Source organism: Condylura cristata, unplaced genomic scaffold (assembly GCF_000260355.1).
Source record: "Condylura cristata isolate star-nosed mole 26May11 unplaced genomic scaffold, ConCri1.0 scaffold00002, whole genome shotgun sequence".
Classification (NCBI taxonomy): Eukaryota; Metazoa; Chordata; class Mammalia; order Eulipotyphla; family Talpidae; genus Condylura; species Condylura cristata.
Window position 1 is genome coordinate 52815627 of NW_004567103.1, and position 21058 is coordinate 52836684.

Here is a 21058-nt window from a genome sequence, read left to right on the forward strand (position 1 = left end):
GGTAAATATTTTCCTTTTATAGAATCTGACCTTTTAATTTTGGATATAAAAACATTTATTTACCTTAAATGTTAAAGGTTAAATTTCCTGGTAATTATTACTGTATATATGAATCTATTTTTCTAGCTAGGAGAAATGCACATGTTGAAAACACTTTCAAATAGAAATACCTTACGATTATACTATAATGCATAACTTTTCAAAAAGAGAATAAAAAATTACCTGTGCACTATTAGCGCTGAGAGAAAAACATAATAAATCTTTCTAAGTTTGTCAGAGCCTAAAAGAGTAAACAAGTTCTCTTACTCAAAGGAAAAAACTGATTATACAATGTAATATACTGGGTCAAAATGGGAAAAAAACTCTTCTAAGAAATTCTATAATTATAAAACAACAGGGTTATAATGGTAGTACCTTACATAACTTTAATGAGAAGTTTAAATTTCACTTGGGTAAATTTCTTTAAACTCTTTTATTGATAAATAAATGCCATAGCCTTAATTACTGAAATCTGTCTTTCACATAGATGGAAGTATATAAATAACTGCTTTAAATGCAATTTAATAAAATCAGGGGGTACACAGTATGCCAAAACAGTGCAATTTCATATAAGGAAATACATTATTTGTGCATCATATATTATTGATATCTGTTACATAGAAAAAGTCTAAAAATACATAGAATTCAATTTCAGATTTAAAGAATCTTCATGTAAAATTAATAATTTACAGTTAAATGATACATATCTGGATTAACCATTATGTTAACCACATTACATTATTCTTGGGATATCATAAATTTGGGGGATAATAAATTATCATCTAATGATATTATTAGTTTATACAATTACATATATTATTATTTCTGAGGTAGTACTATATTTTTTGTGTTACTATTCAATTCAAAAAGAACCTTACTTGGTAATCTAGCTACCTTTAATATAACAAAGTATCACATTTTAGGACCACAATTTAACATTTTATAAAATTAAAAATTACAAAACAAAAAGTTTCTCATTCTAAACTGGGCCTTCAAGAAATCAAGTTATATTCTAATGAAGCCAGATCTATGCCCATACTTTCCAGTCTCCTCAGACCTTTATGCTAAGAAGGAAAAGGTGATTCATTCTGGTCATTTGGTATTTAGTCAGTGAATGAGAAAAGGTTATCTCTTGAGGGAACAATATTAAATAGTGGAACTGAAAGTGCCTGGACAAGCTGCACTCTGAGAATAAAGGAAATATAAGATGGAACATTAGGGAGAAAATTACATCTAACGTCTATTATAAAAAGAACAAGAAAATTAATAAAAATTCTCTGGGGAGAGATGGTATAACACTAACCAGCCTGAAATCTTGAGCAGTTATCTTAAACTTTCTGGATTCACTTTTCTCACCATCTAAATGAAGAACTTTCTTAAATTTCCTAGAGTTCTAGGGTTTAATTATTTAATCTCTCTTTTTTTAATGCAACAAATTGCCGCTATCTTGGTATGCATCCACATCTCAGTATTTAGTGGCCCTGCACAGAAATGTGGAAAAAATCAGCAACTTGCCAGAAGTCAAGACTACTCAGGGAATGCTATGCACAGTAAGTTCTTCCTTAGTCCCTATTGAGAACTATTTAGCAGCAGCACAAAAACCAAAATATGCACATCTCATGGTTCTTTATGTTCCAATATTAGAATCAAAACTAGACCCAAATGGATTGTAAAAATGACTAAATGAGAGCATTGTATTTAAAACTTCTTCAGTTTTTAAAAGCAAAGATCTTTACAAATAATTAATTGGGCTTAGGAGTGGTAATGTGTTCTTACAAATGTCTATTTGTGGCTAATCTCCAAGTTTAACTACTACAGTCTCTGCGAACGAGGTCTGAGTAATCCTGGTAGCTTCCTTTCGCCTTATCAAATCCTTAGCTAAGAAAAATGTTTAGCTGATGATAACATCTGAGAGCCCAATATTTATTTCTCAGCTGGTGGAAAATAAATGTGCTTCCAAAACTATGCAAAAGAGATCAAAGTCTCTTCCAAGCTTACTTGATGACTTCTGGCCAAATCAAGAAGTGTCATGGAAAGTACTGGATGATTATGATACAAAAAGGGACTTGAATGGGAGGAAGGGAAAAGTGGCACTTCCCAGTAAGCACTGGGGGAGAAGGTAAAGGACAAGGCTGAATTCTTTACCAAAGATCAACATCAGAGAGGAACAGAGGGGGTTACAACCTGTGCTTCTGCCAAGAGTGGAAGTGGGGAGTGTATGATGACGTGGAAGAAGGGCAAGTCCCACATACCAAATAGCCCCATGACTGTGACCCGAAACCTGTACTTTCCTTCCCAAGCTGGTGGGCTATTACAGGGAAGGAAGGTCAGAGGAAGGCAACAAGGTGATGTGTGATATAATCCCCAGCAAAGTGTCTGTATGCTGTGTATTTTCCCAGGTAATTTAGATACCCCATGCCAATAATGAGAAGAATTAATTTAAACCCTTGATCTTACAAGTTCAACTATGTGGTCAGTGGTTACATTTGACAAGATGATTTGACATAGCACATATATTTCAAATGGACAAAAAATTAGTGATCACTTCTACTATATAGTAGCTTAAGATAAATTGCCTTTGCATGGGAGTTTTCTTTCCAGCACTTTAGGGCCTATCAGCTATCTAGACATTTACTACTGTGCAAAGTAAAGATGTTTAAAAAGAATGGGAAAAGGGCACCTATGGCTTTTCTTTCTTGATTTTTGTTGTGACACTAACCTTCAGGCAGCTGAGGGAGCTCCTTTTATAGACAGCATCAAGTGCTGAAGCTCATGGGACAATTTTGATGTTACATGAATTCTACAATTTTGTTAGCACTGATAAGGTTTTGGGGCCTGCCACTCCAGTGGGACTATTTTTTTTCTTTTAAGATTTATTTATTCTTATTTATATATGGTCAAATCAAGAAGTGTTGTGGAAAGTACTGGATGATTATGATACAAAAAGGGGCTTGAGTGGGAGGAAGGGAATGGCAGCACCTCCCAATAAGCATTGGGGGAGAAGGTAAAGGGCAACCCCTGAATTCTTTACCAAAGACCAATGTCAGGGAGGAACAGAGGGAACAAACACATAAAAGGGTGAAGGCCAAAGTACAGGGGGTGAGAGGATTCATCAGAGACAGAGTGGGGAGCAGAACAGGCAGATCTACTGAACTACACTACTGACAGGTTTGCAGGGGACAAGACAGAAGAGCTTTGCCGCGCCACGCGAGTCACCTCCCTGGCCATGATTAAACTTATGCTATAGTGGCTGCCAATAGCTTTATAGTAGTGTGAATTAACCCCTTACTCCAGCAGTGAGTGCCTCCAGTGTAACTATTAACTCCACTCACATTAATTTTTAATACAACTCTTCTGGATATTTAGGCCGCATTTTATTTTAAGACCATGTATTTGGTTTTCATAAATAGTTCGTGGAGGTCCAATTATGACCCATATACATCTTGTGTCATGTAGCCATCATCTCCTAGACCCCTGCCAACTGTGCCATCTCCTACTCCTTTCTGCCAACAGTTTAGAAACACCACTAACTATTGGTGAATAGTAAAATGATCAGCATCTACATGTCAGTTTGAAAAACAAAGAGACATAGTGTTTTGACACATCTGTTCTTTAAAAAACATTATAGGGGGCCTTCCTTGGTGGTGCAACAGGTAAGGAGACAGCACTGCAGGCTAGCTGCAGCCACGTCAGTGGAGTTCAATCCCCAGCCCAGAAGGTCATTCACATGGCATGGCAGAACTCTCCTGGACTCCCCGCTACTCCCCCTCAGCAGTGTACTTCATTGATCTGCCTATTCTGCTCCCCACTCTATCTCTGGTGATTCTCTGACTGCCCCCTATGCCTCTGGCCTGTACCCCAGTACTGTATGCATAAATTGCAAAAACCTGGTAACTCAGGTTATATTCAAAAACACCCCAAAATACACAATAGGCTTAGTTATTGGTGTGGTTTTAAATATGTAGACTGAATAAAGTAAAATATAGAATTAAGTCATTAGAAGTGAATAGGGACTTCTTTTACTAACATCTGTAATTTTCACTATTTTTTTTTAAGATTTGTGTATTTATGCATACAGACTGGGGTACAGGCCAGAGATGAGGGGGGCGATGAGAGGATTCACCTGAGACAGAGTGGAGAGCAGAACAGGCAGACTGATGAAGTACACTGCTGAGCGGAGCAGCGGGGCGGTCAGGAGAGGTCTGCCAAGCCCTGTGGTCACCTCCAGGGCAGGAAGGGATTGAACTGATGCGGAAGTGGCTTTAGCTTCTTTAGTGCTGTGCTTTAACCCACTGCGGCACCAGGGAGGGCCCTAATTTTCACTATTTTAAATCTATAAATTAAACCTTAAAACTTTTAAATTAGACAAAGTAACTTGGAAACTAGCAGAACTTTGAAAAATTCTAAAAACTTAAATTATACTAAAAAACCTGCAAAATCTGGCAGTAAATTTGTTTTCATATTGATGAAATATACTTGTTCTTTCCAAACCCTACTACTCTGCTCTTCTAGATTACAAAGTAAAAAAGTATTATTTGATTTAAAAAAATAAAAAGCCCCAGAACTAAAAGCTTAAAGTATTTTGAGTCCCTCAAAGCAATCATTCAACAAATACATTTTAAATACTGCTCAAGGCATCAGAGATTAAAACATACTAAAATCTGGTCCAGTATTTATTTCTGACACTATGAGTTCCACTAATAATGATGATAATAATAACTTAGAAGCAGTATTAGTAGTTGCCTCCTTTTATTAATCACCCATATGTATCCAGCACCCTGTAAGGCTCTCTAGATTTCATTTAATCTTCACACAAAACATAAATAATATCCTTATTTTACAAGTGAGAAAGTTAAAGTTCAGAGAACTTCTCCAAGACCAGATATGTTAAAAACACCAGAAGTAAGGTTCAAAATCTCATGTTCTTTTTAAAAGCTATAGTCATTCCAGTGTGCCAAGTTCTGGACAAGCAGATGAGAAAAATGACTCTGTGAACCTCAGAGTTAGAGTTCATGGGGGAAAAAGTTAGAGTTCACTGGACATTTTATTGGGAAAATATATGTAAGAAAAGGCTTAAAGGAAAGAAACTCTACCTTCCACTTTTCTGTATTTTTAAGTTTTATGGGGGACCTGAAGATGACTACTGTTTCCTATTGGTAAACTTCATTTACTTTCAAATGTGATGAAACATATTTGAAGATTGCAAATATAGGTCAAATATGTAAAAAACAAAATGATATAGAGGAATACATTTCAATGTCAAAGGGTTACATTCTTTAAAAAATGTTAACAGGCAATTGATTCCAGAAGATGTGAGTTATTATCATTGTTTTTGAGAAGGTTAAGCATGCCCTCGTTATACTATCAACGCCTTTACGAATAAGCAAGTTCTTAGGTCATTGCTTTTAAGATACTATTTCAAATGAAGAATATCAGAAATTAAATGCATGGCAGTGTGTGACAATTTCATTACAACTTTCAGAGATGAATGAAGATGCAATGCTGGAAAAAGATTTTATTTTGATGTGGCATATGGAATACATTTGAACTGGCTTAATATTTGAATCACATGACTCCGTACAGTGAAATGAGCTTTGAACCACTGTAGAAACATAGCCCGAGCTGCCCTCACCTCTCTCTCTTGCTGGTGTGGAGGTCCTTTTTCATGCCTTTGTTTCATCCCACATGGACTAGTATGCCCCTTTTGTTGGCCTCCCAGTCCCTGCACGCATAATTAACAGACTTAAGCAGGTACACCATGCTCCCACGGAGACTCTGCCAGGCACAGGAGGCAGAGCATGCACATGACTAGACCTAGACCGTTTACTTAGGCAGTGGCAGAATCTGAACAGCAACAAGGAGCTGAGAGCTACTCATTTTTTCTGCAGTTTGGTCCAGGATACTTCCTCATAGCTGCCTCCCACTCCCACCTCCTCCCACTATTGAAATTTATCAACAGCGTGAAGTGCTTGATCAAGAAAAATAGTACTTTGAATTACTATTGTTTCAGCCACTGGGATAAAAAGACTTGTGACCCCTTTGTGTATGGACAAGATTGAAAGCCTTCTTTTACATTAAGTAGGAATTTGCTAAACAAAATGATGATATTTTCAGACTCATTTTTTTTTTATCTTGAATACATGGGGGGGGGGGTAATTTCATTTAAATTGTTTCCAATTAGATGTTTCCAAGAATCAAGTCTTCATTATGTTTTTATTAAAAAATCTCAATCTTACCATGTTCTTCTGTTTGTTAACACTAATATTTTTCTCTAAATTATGACAAGTCTTATACCATGTGATTTACTTTCCCATAAACAGAGGGAAAGTGATTTTAGAAGGAAAAAATTACTAAAAGTTTTAAACAGGAAACCTGTGTTAAGTTACCTGTGAAGTTCGAATATTCTTTATATAACTTTTTTTAAGTGTTTTTTTTTAAACAATATACATTACACCAAGTGGCTGAAACCTGAATACTATGCATAAGAATTACATGTTTGGTTTTATGAACAAGCAAAATGTTATATATGTACTTAAATATAACTATAACTCTAATGACATCAAAATCTTACTAGGAAACAAAAAATATGCATGCAAAAATTGTATTATCGCTTCCTAAAATGAATAGTAGTATTACAGTGACTTGATTAAGTGAAAGGGAAAAAGGCTTACCTTGCTAAAGTCTACAGTGCTGTTTTCTCTGCTCACATCATTTTTATTTTCAACGCAGGCTAGAGCAGACTGAGGAGAAGCAACCTGACCTGCTAAAAGAGATTGTTATTACAGAACACAAACAGTTACTTACATAATTATAAACATATTGAGTAATATATGAATTAAACTAGGCTAACGAGTTTTCTTAATGAGCTCATGAAGTAAGCATGAAAGGCCAATATAAATATAACATATACCTATGCCCACACAAAAATTCTTATTTTTCAGTTACAGATAGAAATGGGAGTCCAGTCAAGAAAGTTTAAACCAATTCTCAGGTTAAAACTCTAATCATAATTCTTTATGAAAATGATCACCTACAATACTTAAATGAAATCATGGTTTTGAAATAACACTGACTACTCAACTTTATCCAAAACTATTAAAATATATATATAAAAGACCAAATAGACATCTATTAATGTGATTTAAACTTAAGACAGGAAAACTTGAAAGATAAATGTTTGAAAACAGAGGTGGAGTATATCTATTTGAAAAATACACAGCATATTTATACTGCAATTGTATTTGAAAAAAGAACCAGTAATAAAAAATTCTTTGATAATAACTTTTAGAGATTTCTATCTAAAATGTTCAGCTAGAAATACTCTCCTCTGACACAGTACACACTGTGAATATGATCACGTTTGCTAAATTCAATTGAACAGCATACTATTGGCTTACATGAGAAAAAATAATAAACTTAAATTGCATTAACTTTCCACTAACACTAACCAGCAATTTAATTATTCTGTAGTCTCTTCCCATTATAGGGAAAAGTACATTAGTTAAGCAGACAGTAGAACTGAGAATATGAAAATGGCTAGTAAAGGGTGAGAAAGTATTCTTTTCAATCACAACTTATCTGAAATCTATCCATAGTTAACAATTAAATGATAAAATTAGGGGGATTTGCTAAATTTCACATGTATCTCTCTTCTTCTCTACCCTCTCCCTCATCCTCACTTGGAACTCTAATTGCAAAATAAAAAGTGACAACTTAGTTTTGATGCCTTCATTATATATATGATATAATTCCATCATACTCAGTGATTCCAAAATACTGATCTTACATGAGGCTTGAATATCTGGAAATGTTATCTCATTTTGCCACCTACCTCTTCTCCCTATCAACCCAAACAACCAACTTTATTCACAGTTCAATTTTAGTCTCACCTTCTGTAATCATTGTGTTGTGTATCTAAACTATCAGTGTATATGCAAATGTTTTCTTTATGTTCTCTCCTGAAATACCACTTATTCTTTGCTACCTAGAATCACCAATAATGTACAAATATTACTATAATTTTGTTTTTGAAACTATCAAGATAAATTTTTAAATAGGTACCATTATTTTGAGCTTAAAATTACTGTGTTGCTAAAAAATGATTAGTTTGTGATTCTTCTAGAACTTAAATATTTATCTGCTTTTACTAGACTAAGTAGAAACAATACATTTGGTGAAGATTTAAAAGATGACTTTCTAAAGCAAATTTGCCTCAAACTATGTATGCAAGTTTTGATTATGGCATATTCCAAGATTATATAAACTTCAGAAAAATGACAGATCAGTTTTTTCATTCTCCCATTTCTAACTGCAATATGCAGCTATGACTGTGAACTGTTCATTAGCAGCCACTTAATTTATCATTCTCAAAATAATAACTGCAATTTTTTTAAGAAAACCTTTTACATAATGCATTTGTGCTACTAACAGATGTCTTCAATCACCAGTTTCACATCATTTCTCCATATTTTCATGAGTTAGAACATTAGATATATTTAAACCTAAATTTACTGACTGTTCTGAAATGGTGAAAATCAGGCATGGAAAAATTAAATAAACATATATGTGCTTTCTTATGATAATTTATTCCATGTGGCATAAAAACTACATGGGGGGAAATAATGATTATTTAATTCAATCAACAAACATACAAAAGTAAAGTCAACCCAGGACAAAAAAACATGAAATTTGAAGAGATTGAATTAAAGATCAAAATATGATGTTACTTAAAATTTGAAATTAACCTACATTTTACTCTCTCTCTCTCTCATACACACACACACACACATACACATATGTGTATATATATCTTATATATATATATATGCAGATACATACATGCTTTAAAAGCAGAATGTTCTCATACATTACTCATATGGTATGCTTAAAACATTGGCACTTGAGCGTTTTCCTATAAATGCTAATATATTTTGAGAAATCCATAAGACTTATAGTCTATTGAACTACTGGAAATCTCATAAATCAATTTTTAAAATTCTGTTATCAACTATAATCTTTGTCTAAACACTTTCTTTAATTTATTCTGATGATTATTGTTTTTCAGAAGGTGGTGATGGGCTTGAACTTCAAAATGACTTTCATAAATTCAAATACTACTATATAAGAATAATCAGTAAATTTAGGTGTAGAAAAGACAACCATTTTTCTTTTTACTGACATCTAAAATAATAATAGTTCATAGAGTGATAATTTTCAGATACAGGATTTTATCTTCAACCAGAAGTGAATGCCTTCTAAAAGCAGACATTAGATTTTAAAAGCAACAAACTAAATAGTATGAAATAAGGATTTAGGACTTATATGTGTATTGTATGGAAGCTTTATGAATACTATTTTTTTATGATAACTTTTTCTAGTAACTATGCCATACCATTTGAATATAGATTTTTCCTTATTTACATTTTTTCTCCACTGGATAAAATTACTTTTTATTTTACCTTCACTTTCTCCTACTGGTCACTGACCACATCAATACATCCTGTAAGTGAATGCCATAGTAACGTTAAAAATTTCATGCTCTACTGATTGAGCTAACCAGGCTCCCATTACTGTAATTTTCAATTACATCTCTTATTATATCTAAATAATTGTGATATGTTAAAGTGATCATCCCCTCTCAAAAAAAAAAAACAAATTATTAATTCAGTGACATTATTACATTCAGAGTAAATTATTTAAGAGCAGATAAAAAGTGGACACCATTAGTACTGATATTAGTATTAATATTGTTAACTGGGAAGTGTCCATAACTAAAATGTAGACATGTGAGAAATTAACATCATTCTTATTAATTTACCACATATGTCTATTTTCCAACCTTATCAAAATCCAAAATTCTAATATTTGTTATACTTGTTAGTTAAAATGAATATTATGTAGAATACATATTTGTAATGGAAATTTTTCCTTGAGCCATGAATTTATTTTTCCCCTGGATCTTCATGTATGGATAATATATCAGTCAGATAAAAACTTGTACATAAAGACCACATATTTTTCAGGGTGAACCATAAAAGATATAGGGGCAAGCACAGGAAAAAATGAAAAGCAATTCAAGTGATTACCATCTACAAGATGGAAGTTCTGCTTTTCTGCTTTTTAAACTACATTTTTTCACTAAGTCCAACAAGAAACTGGCACAGTCATTTCCCTCATCACAAAGTGGTGGGAAAAGTAATATGAGATTATGTCCACAATTACTACTTCAAACTTTAAGTAGTTTCAGTATCACTAAAGTATCTGACTGAAACAGTACTATAAATGTGTTCTCAAAAGATCTATTATTAACAAATTCAAATCCTTACCTATAGTTTTATTCTTTCCTAAACAAATGATGGACACATATTTTGTAAAATAGCTGATTTTTAATTTCTATATGGCCAATTTCAAATCAACGTGAAAGATAATATCACTTAAGTATATCATTATTTATTACTCCTTACTCCAGTGAAAATCATGTGTAATAGAAGGAAACTGGGATGAAGACATGGCGGTACATTACTATTCACCTAGAGACCAAGCTGGTTTACACTACCTCAGAAACCTTCAACGCATTTAGAGTACCCAAAGGTTAGGAGATGAGGGAGGTACAGAGATGAGATGAGCCTGTTAGAGACAGACACAAGACAGAGCAAAATAAAGAAATATAAAGATGAATGGCAACGTTACATATATGAGTAACAATACATTTATTCATGGGAATAGAAAACATGAAGAAAGAAAGGTTAAATATTCAGAAAATGTTGATTAGGTGAGCTATCCTTCAAAAACATGAAAACTATGTACACTTAAGGAACCTAAGATCATAATTAAATTCAGAAAACTTAATATGCCTGAAAATACTTAATGTCATAGAAGAAATAACAAATTTAAACCATTATACTATAAATAATTTTGATGTTAAGATCTAGTCTTGGCATTTCAAAATACTTTCTCTAAACAGATCCATTGGTTATTCCAACAATGTCACCTTGAATTTTTCTTTTTTTTTTTTTTGTACAGTGGAAATACTTTTAGTATACATTGAATTTTATCAACTACATGTTTTCTCTCCAGTAATTCTAAGAATACTTATTATAGCTTATTTTCTTCAAGGTAGATCATTATGAGGAATAACTTTTATATTCTTGATATCTTAGTTGTGAAATCACAGTATTTAAAAGATGAGACATCTAATTATCTAAATATCTAAACACCATTAAAAGTATTGTGCATCTGAAAATAAAAAGTAGAGCATTTGTAAAAAAAAAAATAAGTGATTAGAAAGTAAAGTAACAAATAAATGTCATTCACAATACATCATGTACATTAAGGGTTGGACTCTATGCAAATCTAAAAAGACAATTCACACCCCCTCCTTACAAATTTAAATGTTCTCCAGGAACCCATTTCTTTAAGAATAAATCTGAGAACTGCTTTGTAACTCCTTTTGAGGTCCTAAATAAAAGATACAACTAGATTGGATTAGGAGGAAGAAATGACATTTGTGAAGGAAAAGAAACAGAGTTAGAATTATAGGAAAGGACACAATGGAATGTAGACATCCCACACTTAAGAACCTCAGAACTGCAATTAAAAAAATATATACATATGAAGTTTATCACCAATGTAATAATATTTTATTCTAGATTTTAATCAAGATATGGTTGAATGCATAACCAAGATGATAAATACACATTTTGATATTTTTTTGCTTCTAGATCATGTCACAGAAAAGTCTTATTTTTGCTTTTAGGAAATCTAAGTTTCAATGAATTTTTTGAACATTCTCGATGTAGAGTACTCCCAGCCAGATTCATTTCAGGGTTCTAATGATAAAGAAGATATTACTTCCCTATTATTTTTGCTGTTGTTTTGCCAAATGTAACTGTCACTTTTTATTGAAACATCAGAATCAGACATTTAATTCTCACAGTTTTGATGCTTAATGAAAAGTGAAAGTTAAACACAGCATGGTGGCATTAAAAATGCATGGTGAATCCATAGCATCCTGTATCTTAGCCCTTAAGAGAATGTGCAGAAGACCAAAAAAATAAATTATACCAAAAAAGTAAAGCTAGAGTATTTGGAGGTGAGATTGACAAATTATCACAAATCACTGAAAAGATTTACTAACAAAATAGTGTGAATTTAGGGAAGAAAAGAGCAGGAAATACACTCTTATAGATCTAAGCTATAAAATGGGGAAGTTTTGCATTTGAAATACAGTATCTGAATATTTAACCCCTTAGGACTATTACCTAAGGTCCACGCTCAAAGAACAAGTCCATTAGAGGAGAAACCTTTTTTTATAAGAAGTTCAGATTTCTGTACATAAGCATCAATTCATTTCTGAGAAAATTTCAACTGTTTTTGTCTCTAAAGTAAAAGTAGATTAAGCAAGGGGGGCTTATTTCTGTCCTTATGCTTGGAAAGGAAAATGTTTTGTTTTCAAGTTTCTAGAAAATCCTCAATCTATTTAAATCCCATTCTACAATCTTGAAAAAGCTAACCTTTTGCCCGACACAGTTTATTGAGGGGATTTTCATAGGAAGAAAATTATTTTTACTCTTCTGGATATCTTAAAATCCTTTTGCATCTCTCTGTTTTACTGCCCCCAAACTAAATCTCCATTGCATATTTTGAGAAAGAATGACAAATATATATTTATGGTTCTGAATTTCAATTTGTTTGTTTATCTAGAGTTTGTCAGTTTTTTGAGTTCATAAGTAGATTGAGAACCTTAGTAATAAAGGTCTTTCACACTTTTTCCCACTTCTGGGTAGGAGATGCATTTCTAAATTGGTGAAACTATACATATTTTCAGAATTTTCAGCACACATAATTATGCAAAGTGTGTGAGGAAGCAAAACAGAGTCACAAGGAGGTGTTATAAGCTTAGGCTTAGAAAACCACTCTGACAGCATACTCTACAACAATACTTAATTGGATATATGAATCTTATTAGAAATGTTTCCAAGTTTTTATTACCCTAATGTATGCTTCGAGTGGATCTGTATGTGTTCAGATAAGGGCTGATTGTACAGATGGTGACAGAATCACTTCAGAACTACTCACATTCTAGTTTTTAGAAACTAAGCAGTTGCCTGAATAAGACCAAAAGCAGACTCTCAGAAACCTTGTATCTATATGTATCTTGTATCTATGTATCTATATATAGACTTGTGATTCATGGCTAAAATTCTAGCACCTCTTATGTTTAGTAGATGTTTAATATAACAGCAAACAGAGTTTGCCTAGGTCTATAAGTTATTATAAAATTTGTTTGTTGCGGTAAATTCAGTACTTATCCTTCAAAAAATGCTAAAATTTTATAGTAAACATTATTTTCCATAAATTTGAGTTATACATTAATTCTAGTTCATGAACAAGCTGTTTATATGTTTAAATAAGAACATATTCTTTTATATACAAATATTTTACCATCTAATTTCCAGTAAAAATGAACTGAAAGTGTTTATTTTCATAAAATGTATTTGCACCACTGAGCATTAATTCATGCAAATATTTTAATAAGAACTTAGCAAAATGTAAACAGAAGCCTGTGGTCAAAATTATTACTTTCTCAGTCTGTTTTCCTATTATCATCATACCAAATAAACACTAGTATTGTCACACACAAAAGAAAAAACACTATGTTTACAATAGATATCAGAATTTAAGTTTCTTTTTTTCAATTTTATGTATAGTATTTTAAAGAAAATCATGATTTAGAATATGAATGTATTTTAAATAGATGATGAGATTTAAAGCAAGTTGTACATTCTCAAAATGTTCAGTGGAATCTATAAATACAAGCTGGTATGTATCAAAAAATGCCCATAATATTTTTTACTGCATTTAAGATATCTACTACAGACTCTTCTATATGAGAAAGACTTTCATTTAGTAATTGGAGGGTCTTTTAAAAAGAAAATAGTTATTTCAGGAATCATTAAAAATTGATTATGTTTTCTGAAAAAATAGTACATCTACCCATCTTCATCAACTCAGTAAAGCATTTCTACTATTTGCTTGAATATATTTAATATTTAATGAAAATGGCAAAAAGTCTGGTATCAGTGAAGTCTGAAAAAAATTCATTTTCATGTATTTGTTTATAGTATCTCTGAAACTTTTGAAAACTGGAATGAAAGTACACAAAATGTTCCATCTTGTTAATACATGTGTTTTATTCTACTTGGGGAAGTCAGTCTTTCTAAAAAAGCATTTGAAAATACTTTTCACTCATTTTTATCCTTTAGTAGTGGGAACTTTTACAGTTAGTGAAAGTCTAGCAAATTTATCCTGTGACATTATTTTCCTCCATCATTTATGATAACTATTTTCCTTCATGAGATTAATAAAAGGATAGATGATAATAAGAGATTCCTAAAATAATTCCTTAGTATAAGTGATGAAAGATAATGGATGCAAGAGGAGAATAAAAAATACAAGAAGGAAAAAACAATCTGAAGCCCAAACTGGACAAAGTTATGATTGATAGAAAACAACAGAGGCCATATATGTTAGTATTCAAAGATACTAAGTGTGGCTTCTGGGCACTGAAGATGCAGTAATGCCAACCGCAATAAGCCTATGCATTGACAATCAGACTTTATCTATGGAGATCTATAACACTTGTAGGTGGTTCATTTTCCTCATGATCTCTAATGGTATTTGTTTACTATGAGCAATATGAAACCAAAATCTTTTTTTCCCCAAATCAGTGATCACAAATCAGTGATCATTACTCATTTGAATAGGCTATCTCTGGTATAAGTCAAATCATCGGGTTACATTCTCCAGCTTTGGAACAAAGACTAGAATTAGATGCTCAATTTGTCTAAAAGTTCTTATTATATAAAAATTTCCCTTGCATTCTTTCATGAACCTTTCAAGAGATTTAAATATTTTTGTTTAAATGTCTCAATTTGATGCTAGCTAATCAGACTGTATATGTATATGAAAAAATTCTACTACAGCAACCTCAACTTCTATAAATCATTTCAATGAAAATGTAAGGAAACTGGAAGCACTTTGTTATTTCAACAGCCTACAAAAGATATAAACAGCACAATAAAGAAACATTTACCATTTTTATCCATGGAATTTGGTTCTGATTGTTTCTTGCCAATATCAGCAAAGGAACGAACAATGGGAATCCTATTGGTGAGCTTTTTCTGATTCTGGTGGTGGTGCTGTTTCATCAGTGCCTCATGGACCCTGTGACGCACATCCTCATTGAGCTGACCTGAGCTCACTTGTTGGTCAAGAACCATATCTGAAGAGGGAGTGAAGAAAGAAGATTGACACCGCAATGCTATAATGTGCTAGCAGAGAAAAGCTGAGCTTGGACAGATATACCCTAGATAACATTATTCATTTTAAAATAGGAGGGAGTCTCTTAAAATATCGTTAAGTATTGTCTTACAGGCAAAAGGTCATAGAAATGTTGCATTAAAAGGACTTGGAAAATTTCTTCTATTTAAACTATGCCATATGTAGTCTCATGGAGTACTATTTTTTCAAACAGATATTATTGTATTGAAGTACTGCTCTACGTTCTGTTATTCATATGGATGGAAGGCAATATGAGCAACATAATACAATTATTATGTTAAAAATTGAAGACTGGTTTTATGTTGGTATTTTAATATGATTTTTCTCCATTTTTCTAGGAGAGAATTTCCAAATTTCCTCTACATGTGAGCAAAAGCCCATCTGTGAATATCTGATGCAAGCAGTCCTATAGTTAATGATCCAGTTGTACTGGATCATTATTTTCCCACTACTTGCAGGGAAAATAACTCCTTCACACTCATTATATAAACAGTACACTCAAACTTCCTGAGACATGCTAATATCTTGAACACAAAGCAAGGAATAAAAGATATTTCAGAAGGCTATAATTAAGCAGGTTGGTTTTTACCAGATATGTTAGAAATGTAAATAAAAGTAGTAGATGAGTAAAGGAATTTTAATCTTACTGATGATATAAAGAGTATCTCAATAATCTTCAGATTTTTTAAGGCATTAATTCCTCCACAAGTAGAGCTCAATGAATTGCCATCCATGGTCTTACTGAGTATACTCAAGATTGAAAATTAGCAGTACTCTCCCTTAGTGTTTTCCTTCAGTTGGAAAGTCATATGACTAAGAAAACAGACATGGGTTATCATATCACATTCTAGCTATGGTTATGCAAATTTGAATACCTCAGGACACTTATTTATAAGATGTAGACAATGTCTGTCTCATGCTGTTGCCAGGACTAAGGAAACAAAGCACCAAGTGCAGCATTTGGAATATTGAGATCCTCAGTAAATATTTTTCAGTACATAATTGTTCTTATAATTTCCATTTAAATTCCATCCTGGGCATGAATTTTGTGATTATCTCAATATATTTAGCTATATTTTATAATAATATGTCAAATGGATATAGAGATGGGTTTATCAATAACAGAAAACCCAAAACAAAGTATCTAAAATGACGAATTCCATTGGCACCCCTAACAAGAAGATGAAAATTAAACTATCTCTAATTCTGTTTCTCTGAGATTCTGCCAGCATCCTACTGAGCTTTAATGTCAGGCAGACTAAAGTACATAAGATGGCTCCAGCAGGAACAAGGAAATAACTAGTTTGTTCATACTCATAGATTATTTTTGCTTTCTTGTGGAATTCTCCTAGAAGAAAGGTGTTTAGATCCTGCCCAAGAAAACTTTTCCAAAATCCTATGCTGAATAAAACATTGACAATGGATATGGACTCCTATGCTTGGCTTAGACAAGTCACAACTACCCTTCGTCCTTGAGTTAGTTCTCTAATGCCAGGAGTACACAAACATTTTCTATAATGAGCCAAATAATAAACATTTTAAGGCTCTGTGGACCATATAGTCTATATCATAACTATTCAACTCTGCTTTTATAGTATGAAAGTAGCCATAGAAAACATGTATACAAATGAACATAGTTGTATTTCAATAAAGTATTACTATGGACACTGAATTTCATATAATATACATGCCACAAAATATTAATCTTCTTTTCATTATTTTTCAATCATGTAAAATGTAATAATCATACCTAGATGTGAGCTTGACAGAACACTCCAACACTTTGCTATTTACAATGGGAAGAGGTGGAATGCATGTTTGAAAACCAACCATAACACCCATTATAAATACCTTCAAATATCCTTCAATATATGAAAATTTATGTCATTATAGAATAAAATTTAAATCTATATCTCAGTTCTTAGGAGATCAGTAGCTACAATAACTCTGAAATTATTGGAAATAAAGAAAATGATAATTTTTAACACCCATGACTTTACACTGAAAATTGCTATAAAGGAAAATGTACATAAAATATGCATTAAATACTCCATAATGAAAGTTTTGAAGTAGGTTATTAGGTTATAAATACTAATAGAATATTGGGCCCTCCCTGTTGGCACAACGGGTTAGGACACAGCACGGCAAGCTGGCCACAACCACTTCAGTGCAAGTTTGATCCCCTGCCCCAGAAGTGATCCACATGGCATGGCAGACCTCACCTGAAATGCTCCTGATGCTGCTCCCCTCAGCAGTGTACTTCATTGATCTGACTATTCTGCCCCCCACTCTCTCTCTGGTGAAGCTTCTTACCACCCCTACACCTCCGGCTTGTACCCCAGTACTGTATGAATAAATAAATAAATCTTTTTTTTTTAAAAAAAAAGCACTAATAGAATATTATTGCATAACAGTTTCTGCCAGAAGCTAGGCCAATTGTTACAAGTCCAGTATTCGAATCAGATTATATAAAATATTCATGTGGTTATAATTTTAACTCCCACTAAAGCACTATAAATCCCATAGGTCACTAGCTTTACAAACTTTCAAAAAATAAGGTCTTTGGAACAATTACAAAAGATAAGTAAATAGAAAAACAAAAATCCATTAATCTGCTCATAGCTTACACAAAAATAGACACCTCTCTAAGGTATAAATGTATCAAATAAACAATAAAGTTAATCATCTTATCTAAAAATATAACATATTGAGGTAAAACCTTAGTACTAAAGGAAGTCTGATTCACCACTCACTTCTATTGTACTCTTCACAACTATAACATATATTAGTATCAACCTTGAAAAGTAGAAAGTATAATGGACCATAATGACTTTGGGCCAGAGTCAAGTCCTACATCTCAGCATGCTATGATTCCTAAATAATAAAGCCAAGCTAGCCAAAGCATTATGCCAGGATCTGGATGACAAGAAAAAAAGAAGAAAAATGATAAATAGGTCACAGTCTTTTAACATTGAGCAGACTCTATAAAAATTAGTAGCAGTTAGCAGAAATATCTCAGAATATCAAAAATGCTTCCCACCTCCATCAATTATTTTATCGTCATCAATTCATCTTGACTACTACATGAAGTCTCTAAAGACCATATTTTTTAAAATATATTAAATAAACCTCTGTCTTTTTAAAGATAATCTTCTAAATGTTTTGTCTTAAAGCTATTGTTTTAACTCTAAAAGAAGCTGGAGAGGTAGGGAACAAGAGAAGTATAAATTGAATGGTTTGGGTGACAGCAATAGTAGGAAATTGTATTTAAAAAACGCAAACCACCAAAAGAATACTCAGCTTCAGATAAGGGAGGATAGTAGTATAAGCATGTTATAAATATATATCATTACCTCAACATGGAAATTATATTCCGTGGGAGATTTTGAACAATAAAAGTTGTTTTGATGATTTGTGGGTTATGTTTGCTAATCTGTCCAAGACACTAAGTTTGTTTTAATTTTAATTTCTTCTTAACACTTACTGACATAATTAGGTTTGAATATACACACTGCCTAAAAAATATTTCATTCTTAATCTTCAGTGTTGAATTTTAAAGATTAGCATAGATCACATAATCACCTATAATTTATATGAATAATGTAAGAAATCTTTTAATACAATTAATCTCTGTATGATAATAAATCATGGTGAGAAAAGATACTTGAAAAACTTTGGGTTGGAAAAGGTTAAGTAATATTTTGAAGGAAGGAAGAAGTTTAAATTTATTCTGAGCTCCCTGAAACATTGGGAATAGATATTTTTAAATTAACTTTATCCAAAAGAAAATCCTACTTTAATTATACCAGAAATTCTTGACAGAACTGCCAGATACAAATGAGATTTTCTCCTGCTAAGTCTACAAAAATCTCTTTAAAGAATAATCTAACAGTCTATTAAAACCATATCAGAACATTGATATAAAAATCCTTGATCATTCTAAAAAAATAGCTGGGGTACACTACTCTACTGGGATTTGTCTAGGAAACATCAATGGTACAGAAACTGTGAATTTAAAAGTACAAGCATTTAGAGTTCTACAAGGCAAATTATTATATCTAGCTTTAGGAAAATTGAAACGATTAACTAATCCATGCCACTAATTGCCTAACATAGAAATATATGAGAAACAGGAGGGGGAGAAAAAAGTCCAAGTCTTATTGTTAATCACTGCATCACAAGTGATCAAGAAATAGAATAAAATGAAATTTATTATTACAATCAATCAAAAGAAAGTATTTTCATCTCTGCAAATGTCACCTTTGATAAATCACTTTCTGTTCATCTGTTTATATGAGGGTATTAGCTTCCTCCCTAACTCATAATGTTGCTGTGTTAATAAAATATAATAATGGCTGTAAAAATAATTTGCAAAGTTAGAAGTCTTAAAAATGCAAATGAAGAATACTTATTTATTAGTTAACTTGATAAAGCAGCTCAATTGTCATTAAGGAAAATAACAGTACTGAAGAATAAGAAAATAAGTAAATGCTATAAGGAGAAAATATTTTAATGAGATTTTACTGGAAGTAGAAATAAATAACTTTGGATTTAATCAGTCAAATTAAAATTATTCAATGAGCAGGAATCTTTTCAGTAATGATGACAAGGAATCTAAAGTAGTAATAATCAATGTAATATCTACATATCATATTTTTCTAACCTTTATTAGCTCTCAGCAACTGACATCTGAACGACATTCTGCAGATTCTTCTATGCTGAAAATGGGACATTCAAGTTGGGCTACTTGGAATCAGAAAGATACAGTTTAATTAGAAGAGCAGAAAGAATACTAAAAAGCTCTTTGGGGTATCGAGACTTCCATTGAACTACTTTCATTTATAAGTATGTAACTTGCCTTAAAAAGCTAGATTTAACACGGTTAGCAACCTTCAGTTATTTTCCAGAACAGAGCTTGGGGAAGATGCTGTATTAGGGGCAGGAAGCATAAATTTAGGCAATAAAACTGAGCTAAGGTGATAAAATAAACACAGGGTTGTAGTCAAATTTATAGGAGAAGGTTTCCTGCCAGGAATAAATTCCTATAGAAAGCATTAGAAATGACATGTTTTAAAAATTTAAAGCCTGGCAAAACTATGAAGGATATTTTAAGGTTCATTTTGCCAAGTTAAGGAATTTGACAGTTTCATGACATATGGCCAATCCAAAACTCATTTGGACTAATCCATTTTCAAAGGTAATGTCATTACTGACTTAAGAGACAGAAAGAAACATCTTATTTGGGGCAAGACCTTTATCCCACTTTCTTCATTTGTGAAGTAAGGGTAACAATAACAATACTAAGCACCAAGTTTGTTTGATGTATCAAAAAGTGTAGAAATTAGAAGCTTTCTAAACTGTAAAGTAGCATGAAAATCCCAGCCATTTGAGTCCTGGTTAAAAATATAAAAATGTTTATTGGGTATCAAGTAAGAGCCCTTCACAGCTTACTGCAAAGTCTTGAAATTGATCTGGAAAGCTATGATTCCAACACTCTCAGGAAGTTTGCTAATTTTGTAGTTAACCATTTATTTCCTCTAAGTAGTAATAAACCAACACTGTAGCCTGTGTTCTTCATGAAAGCATACTGTATTTAACTTTAATGTAGTCTTATGCATTTTAAAGGGTAGCTTCTTTCTAGGTGTACAAAACTAAGTTTGTGTTTACTGCTTTTTGT

The 21058-nt window shown here is 32.3% G+C and overlaps 1 protein-coding gene across 2 annotated transcripts in view; it reads right to left on the reverse strand.

Moving 5' to 3' along the window:
- Positions 1 to 21058, reverse strand: part of SLC4A10 (solute carrier family 4, sodium bicarbonate transporter, member 10) — a 252551-nt gene that overhangs the window by 83151 nt on the left and 148342 nt on the right. Inside the window, exons 6-8 of one of the 2 annotated variants that reach the window (XM_004674607.2) lie at positions 15134 to 15322; positions 6711 to 6802; positions 5672 to 5761 (exon numbers count right to left, since the gene is read on the reverse strand). In XM_004674607.2, coding sequence (XP_004674664.1) covers positions 5672 to 5761; positions 6711 to 6802; positions 15134 to 15322 — 371 coding nt within the window. The remainder of the gene's footprint in view (positions 1 to 5671; positions 5762 to 6710; positions 6803 to 15133; positions 15323 to 21058) is intronic. The other variant, XM_004674608.2, reaches the window with a different exon arrangement.